This window comes from Cynoglossus semilaevis, chromosome 19, assembly GCF_000523025.1.
Source record: "Cynoglossus semilaevis isolate Cse_v1.0 chromosome 19, Cse_v1.0, whole genome shotgun sequence".
Classification (NCBI taxonomy): domain Eukaryota; kingdom Metazoa; phylum Chordata; class Actinopteri; order Pleuronectiformes; family Cynoglossidae; genus Cynoglossus; species Cynoglossus semilaevis.
In genome coordinates, this window is record NC_024325.1 from 15,877,883 (window position 1) to 15,885,882 (window position 8,000).

Genomic DNA, 8,000 nt, shown 5'->3' on the forward strand with positions numbered 1-8,000 from the left:
AGAAGAAGAAGAAAAAAATGGATCAGAGTGTCGGTGTGTGTGTGTGTGTGTGTGAGGGGGGGGACGGGGACCTTTACTGCAGAGATTTATAAGTTCAAGTTTTTAAAATGGTAGTGGAGCCGCAGTGTTGAGCATTAACGCTGTCTTCAGTCGAAGACTTTGGCTAAGCTATTCATTTGTGGCGTGACACACTTTTATATCAAGGAAAGAGAGAAGAGGTGGTTCATCCCTGATACTGACTCCCGCACCCAGAGTCGTTATCTGATCGGGTGTGTGTGTGTGTGTGTTTTAATCTTCACAGAGACAGAAGGGAGACAGATCCATGCGCTGAACAAGCAAGTGGCATGTGTAAGTGAGTCATTTATCCTTTAGTTGGAAAAGAGAGATTTGGCAGCTGTGAGCTTCATCTGCCCTCCCATCAGTTCATTACTGAATTCCCCACTAGGTGCAGAATAAAGGAGGGTGAGGGGGTGGAGGGTGGAGGGTGCAGACCATTACCCAAGACATGGAAATCAGACATGTTGCTCTCGGTCTTGGCGAGAAAATCCCTGCTCTGGGATCAGCAGACCGGCTACGGTGATCATTCAGTCCCGCCCATAGCCCCCGCCCCCCCCCACCCTCACTACTCCACATGGAGCTGGTTCTGGGGTTGGGCACCACAGCTTGCATTGATTCCCTCAGGCTCAGTATCCACCTGACACGACCCGACAGGCCACACTCCAGCGCCTGACCTGCTCCTGTGAGCTGCCGTTACTGGAGGAAAAAAAACAAAAACGATTTTGTTTTGTCGCCGTTTTTGTTTTTATTTAACTCTGTTGCTAATCTTTTGACAAACAGGTCCACGCTATAATAACTCCAACAATGACTCAACAAATCAATAATTAATTAATGAATAAATTACTTGATGATAACCACTGAGTGAGTTTCTTTTTACAAGACAGAAACGGGCCTGAGATCTGCGATGGCGCTCTCTCTCTCTCTGCGAGTTTTTTTTCCCGGAGTTACGAGTCCAATAACTTCAGCGGCGCTCTCTCTCTCCGCGAGTTTTTTCCCCGGAGTTACGAGTCCAATAACTTCAGTTCGCCCAGAATATAATCATCAGGATAAATGACATGTTTACTCTACACTTGTCAGAGCTGCGTTTATCCTGTCCGATAATGAACTGCAGTCAAAGTCTGGAACCCACATGATGCAGAGGTCCAGGTTTCCCCCGCGCACAAGTAGAAAAACAGTTGAAAGTTAAGGTCACTGTGTCGACCAGGCCACGCCCCTGGAATAGCTAGTTAGCATGTTAGCATTACTGCGAGATGCATGTAAGTCGGGGTCTTTTTTGGGGGGGGTCCGACCCACACAAGATTATGTAAAAGGTTCTGAGTGATTGTCTATGTGATTGTCTCAAGCAGGGGTACCCAAACACCGGTACGAGGACCAGTACTAGGCCGATTATTTGGACCCGAGAACAAAGAACAAAACCATTTATTTTAAATTTAGTCTGCAGTATTTTATTTTGAAAAACAAAATCGCAAAAAGTAAAAAAAACAAAACATGAGGTTACACGACGAACCCCGCCCAAAAAAAAAGACGCATGTCAGAGAAAGAACAAAAAATTAAAATGCAAAATATACATATAAATTGACATTATATATGTAATAACTAAATTGTGTAGAATTAACCTTTTTTGTGTTTGGTTATCTACACACACAGACACACACACACAGACACACTCTCTGCTGGACCATTGACGGTGCAGAAAAGGTTGGGGACCAGAGAACTGGTCGACCGACTGCTGTGATTGGCTCCAGCCCCGTCACGACACTGAAAAGGATTAAGCAGTAGAAGCTGTAGACTGTGGCGCCGACACTTAGCATCAATCAATGACAGAAATGTCTGCGTCAGTCGACTTATTTCATTTTGATTTGAGTTTCTTTTTTTTTTTTTTTCTTGTAGTGATCATACGTTGATGATTGTGACGCCTGTTATCACATGATATTAACGACTGTGTTTAATAAATAACATCATTCCTGTTGACAGATATTTGGGACGCGACTGACTGAACCAAACTGAACCCTAACCACATTCCCCGGAAAAAAAAAAAAAAAAAGGGGGCTTTGGAAGCCACATCTTGTCAACATCAGCAAGAAGGAACGCAGAGCAAAGTCAACAGCCACTGTTCTAAAACCGACTTCTATTTTTTCACCCACTCCGGCTGCAGTGACCTACAGCACATCACTTCCCGTACACAGATTTGAGGTTAAGTATCCCCAAAGTCCCTCAGCCAGAAAAAAAAAAGAAAAAAAAGAAAAAAAAAGAACAATAAACATGTGTGTTAAAACCCTACGCAGAGTAAAAAAGAAAAATAATGGGTCTGGGAAAATCCCGCTCTTCACTCATGACATACAAAGTCAACAATGGTTTTTCCCGCAAGAGTTGGGCTCCTTAGTGGCTGCAATGATTTAACATCATCTTCTGATAGGTGTGTGTGTGTGTGTGTGTGTGCAGTCTCACCCAACAAATCCAAATCCATGAGTGATGACACAAAGGCCACGTCCATGTATAGAGTGTATAGGAGAAGCCACACTGCAAATCCTCACATATAGGAATGAAAATACGAGGAGCAGCAGCAGCAGAGAACATCCCACCTCGGAGGCAGAGACCTGATCTGACAGAACCCTGTTCCTGCCACAGTGTATGTGAAGCCATGCGTGGATCTAGTTTCTCCTGTTGACAGAAACTGTTGGCTGCATGAGGCAAACTTCAGGAAGACGTCCATTGTTGCAGGACCCATTGTTTTTATTTTCACGGCAAATGTATTCATTTCTTACACACCACCACCACTAACACCATCATCAGCACTAACCACGGCAGCAGAACGTGGTGGAACCCCGCCAGGGTTTTTCTTCCTCTCTTTGTTAAAGTCCAAACCAGTCGACTCAAGTTCTCATTTCGCTGGCTTTTTTTTTTTTAACGCTGCATAAGAAGCTGCGTTTAATCCCCTTCCAAATTGCATCATTGGGACAAAAGAGTGTGATGGAGAATACTGAGCAGTCCTAACAACCTCACAGACGACGCAACAGCTACATTGAAAGTCTGAGGCCCGGCAGTGATCCTCTGATCCACGGCAGACTCGCTGGTATTATTTCCACGGATCGTTTATACGAATAAATAAATAAAAAAAATTTAATAAAAGTTTCTTTTTCAGAACAGTCTCGCCTTGCTCGCGATCATTTTTCGCAGCCACGGTAGAGCTAAAAAAAAAAAAAAAAAATCCCCTATTAATGTCTCCAAAACAGCAACATGAGCGGAGATTAAAAAAATAATTGAATCCCGAGCCTTCTGATTTGTCACCGCGGCTCAGTGGAACCGGAGTCCTCCACCTTCTGCATTAAGCAAATGATTCAGACTCGCTCGCCTCGCCCAGGAGACACGGCCACACTCGCCCGTAAACCCAGACAATTCCACAACCATCATTTTCTTTTAACAGCATGATGTATAATTTCTGTCTCCCTGTATTTTCTTTCTACCTCCTCCTCCTCCCCCCCCACCCCCCCAGGGTCAGACAACATTTCAGATTCAAATAACGTTTGATGAAAAACACTGGAGGCTGGGAGTTTAATGTAAAACGCTACACTATCTTCTCCGGAGCTCTACATCACTTCGACAGAAACCACTTCAGCCATCTATTAACCCACGCACTTTGAACGGTTTAGTATTGATCCCAGGTTGAACTGGTCAAGGGCTGAACAGGAAACGACCAAGAAAACCTTTCACCGGCGTCAAAGTGAGTTCAGTTTGAATAGGAATAAAACAAAAAAAACACACACAGGTGGTAGTTAGTGGAAGAAAAGGTCGAAAATAAAGACAGAATCCGTCAATAATTCCACTTATCTGTGGACTGATGAGAGAAAAGTAAAAGATAGGAACCAGCAACCCAACAAAACCAACAACCACTGGTGCTGGTTCGATATATCTTTGATCAGATTAGATTAGATTACATTAGATTAAATTAAACTTCATTGATCCCTGACTGGAGACATTGACCGTTGCAGCATTGAATAGAACGGAGATCAACACAAAAACGCAATTTTGAAACATAAAAAAAAACACGAATACAGCATAAAGTGCTGAGATCGACAAGTTTAACATGAACACAGAACATATTGCACTGGTTATGACTGTATTTTGACTGGCAGATGTTGATATCAAACCTTCTGTATCCTTGCGCCTGCGTTACCTTATCACGACATTATCATGCTAATATCAGCTAAACAAAAAAAGTGCAGCAACCGCATAGACTGTAATCTGGTTCAGTGGTTCCCAAAGTGGGGGGAAAAGCGCCCCCCAGGGGCACGTAGCTACCGCAAGGTAAATGAAGTTAAACTTCCAATATTTTCTGTGATCGGCACCAGACGAGGAGGGAACTCACCCGTTAGTGATTTTATTGTCGTTGTTCAATAACAGCTCGTAGGAATTACAGCTCAGTGGAAATTTGAAACAATATCTCTTTTACACAAAAGGGCGGCGCTGCAGAAAAAAAAAAAGCACTGACAAAGGTCATAACCGTGGCTGCTGGAAAGTAAGACTGAGGATTAACTATCAGTGTGACTGAGTCTCCAGAGAGAAGTAGCTCTGAAAATGACATGAAGAAAATGGAAAGAAAAAATAAAATAAACTTTTCTACTCGAGGGGGGGAAAAAAAAAAACTGTCTTGGATTCATGAAGACAGCAACTTCAGATCTCCATAACAGCCCAACTCTGGGGGCTGGCCCTTCCAGTATCCCCAAACCCCAGGTTGATCATTATTTCCTGGCCTTCTAATATCAATTCCAAGTCTAGAAAAAAAAAAAAAAAAAAAAACTAAAAATGAACAGCTGTGCTGCCTCCTCTGAGCCAACAGCCATTCTTCTTATTTTATTATTTACTGTTGAGTTCTGATCCACAGCTGCCAAGTCCACAGGTGCCAATAACAGCAGATCTGTCGGGCCTTGTTGAGCCGAGATCTCAACCTGTTCCTCAGGTAAACGCCGAGTGTTGAAATCGACGTGCGCGCAGTGTGACGTTACTATACAAATACACTGTTAGCTTTGTCTACGCTGAGAACCAGGGATTAGGGGAAACAATGTACCAGTGTTTGGTAATTATACAGTTTATCTCCATATGTTCCAGGCCAACGGATCACAGAGGAGGATAAGTACGGTGACACATCCATAAGTCAGTCAACGGTTTGACAGGTGTTTATTTAAACTAAACTGATCCTCTATTAAATTACTTTAAAAAAAAAAAAGTGCAACAGATATTAATATGTCAATGTATTTAAGACAGAAAACATTTGAGGAGTCGAGGAGATACAGTTCCTCAACTACAGGAAAGTGAAAGACAGAAAAACATTTGAGGAGTCGAGGAGATACAGCAGTTTTTAACGTTACCGAGACGAAAATAACCAACCAACAGATCAACTGAATATCAACCTACAGACTTTACTATTGGCTGATAAAATTTTGATTTTATTTCCTTTAATTTTCTCCAACTAATTATTTGATTTGTGACCAACTTTACGACCACTCAGGTCGACCAAAAACCAGGAATTTTTTTGTCGAACAGACAGATTCACAGAACTACTCACAGATTATTCTTTTGGTCGAACAGACCAGAGATTCACAGAACTACTCACAGATTATTAACTCTACCAACCATTAATAATAATAATAACAATAACAACAACAACAACGACTTCGAGGAGGCCGCAGTGGCAGTGGTTTCCTGCCGATGCGACCCCCGTGTGATTACCCTCCAGAGATCTGGGCTCCAGATCCTGTGTGATGCTGGAACAGCAGGCTTTTAAAGTGACTTGTGGTTTTACAGCACTTCACCGCTGGAGAGGAACAGGATGTAACTCTAATTGAACATCTCACTCAGCCGTGTAACCACAGAAAACAAGTCCAGGCAGCTCCACCAGCAGCAGAAACCAAAAACCAGGAATTTTTTGGTAATAATAATAATAATAATAATAATAATTCATAACAATGAATAAAAAGTATTAGTTTGATTCTTCTTTTAGTTGACATTAGTCTCCATGGTATTTTTATTTTTTATTTATTTATTTTTATTTTATTTTGAAAATTAAAAAATCAAATCCATTTACTAAGACGCTGGCACCTATAGTGGTTGGTGAAGAAAATGTACAGCTTACATTGCGCAGTGTCCATGTTGCATTTCAAGATTTTATTTTTAAGATTAAGCGTTATTAGAAAATACTACCATCTCAAAGTGAAAATGTATATTTTAAAAAGCATTGTTTACCTAATATATCTCACATCATTGCGAAACAATGAAGAAGACAGAACAAGACGAAAGAACGAAGACGAAGACAGACGAAGACAGACAAAGATACAAAGAAGACAGAAGAAGAAGAAAGAAGAAGAAGACAGAAGAGAAGAAGATGACGAAGAAGACAAAAGAAGACGAAGAAGACAGAACAAGTAGACGAAGACAGACGAAGATACAAAGAAGACATAAGAAGACAGAAGAAGAAGACAGAAGTAGAAGTAGAATAAGAAGAAAGAAGAACACGAAGAAGTAGACGAAGAAGATGAAGAAGACGAAGACAGAAGAAGAAAAAAACAGAAGAAGATGAAGATACAAAGAAGACGAAGAAGAAGAAAACAGAAGAAGAAGAAAACAGAAAAAGATGACAAAGAAGAAAAAACAGAAGCAGCAAAGTAGGTAAAGGAGGAGAAGAAGATGGAGGAACAAGAAGATGGAGAAGCATTAAAATGAGGAAAGAGGAGAAGGGAAAGAAAATGAAAAAGTTAAAGAAGAAAAATGACGATAATAAAGGAAAAAATCACGTAGAATGAAGGAGCTCAGGAGGTAAACAAGGAGGCAGATAAATAAATAAATAAATACACGACCTACCTTCTTCTGCAGAGACCCAGCTCAGGAGGAGGCGGACCAGGAGGAGTAGGAAGCCCAGGTGTGTCGGCTCCATGTCGGTTCCGCTGGTACTGGTACGAAACAAAGTAGCTGCGTCGGATTGTCGGCTCGAATTATGAAGTCAGGTGGCGCTGGTGGTTCAAGGTGGACCTGAGTCCATGTGGAGAAACGGGAACCTGTGGTGTCACAACACTGCAGCCGAAGGTGGAGGAAGAGGAGGAGGAGAAGCTAAACACTGGACAAACTGGAAACTTCTCCAACTTCGGTGCAGCCGGTGTCGATGGTGGAAAGGCGTGGAGGAGTCACGGGAGGAGAGGGAACACAGAAGGAGGAGGTCGAGGATGTTTGTCAGCTCCTCCGTCCTGTCGGAACACGACACCATCCGCGACACAAACAAACTGGATTTATCCACAGATTTTCATTCAAATTCAAACCGCTCCTCGTCTCCACTACAGCAGGTTGTAGGTTGAATCACTGTCCCGCTCTCTCGGTCACTTCCATTTCTTACTTCTTAATCTTCAAGGTTTTCGTCTTGTCGCGAGTTTGTTTTCCTACTTTTCTTCCCTCCGTTTTTGTCCCTTAAAAACGGGGAAATAAGTCCCTGTGTGGAGCAGGTGCTGCTGGTAGTAGCAGAAGGAAACAACGCGACAGGTCAAGTCTGGTAAAAAAAATTAGGACAAACAAGGTAGTAAAAATGTCGAGGTTTCTTCTTCGCGTGTGGTTAAAGTGGAGGTTTTTAAAGGTCGGGTAGTAAAGTAGCAGAGAGAGACGGTTGTTTTCTTCTTCTTCGTCGTCGTCGTCGTTGTCGTCGTCTGCCTCCGCCGCTGCTGCTCCTCACATTGAGCCTCTCACCGCTGCATTGGGCACACAGTCCAGTGGCATCGACAAGCCCCGCCCACTCCCGTTGTTTGCAAATACAAGAGTCAAGATAACGCGAGACCCCCCGCCGTTTCCGGGACTGGCTTTCAAAACAAAAACTATACGCTCTCGTTTGAGAAGTTAAATTAATAATAATAATTAAAATGTAAAATAAATAAAATGTAATTAAAGAAAAATTGCAGACTATAAAA

The 8,000-nt window shown here is 42.3% G+C and overlaps 1 protein-coding gene across 1 annotated transcript in view; it reads right to left on the reverse strand.

Moving 5' to 3' along the window:
- LOC103395574 (ephrin type-B receptor 4) overlaps window positions 1-7,874 on the reverse strand; it is a 61,560-nt gene extending 53,686 nt beyond the window's left edge. The window contains exon 1 of the mRNA XM_008333327.3: window positions 6,913-7,874. Within this exon, the coding sequence (XP_008331549.1) occupies window positions 6,913-6,985 (73 nt within the window). The 5' untranslated portion in view covers window positions 6,986-7,874. The remainder of the gene's footprint in view (window positions 1-6,912) is intronic.
- Between the last annotated feature and the right edge of the window lie 126 nt (window positions 7,875-8,000).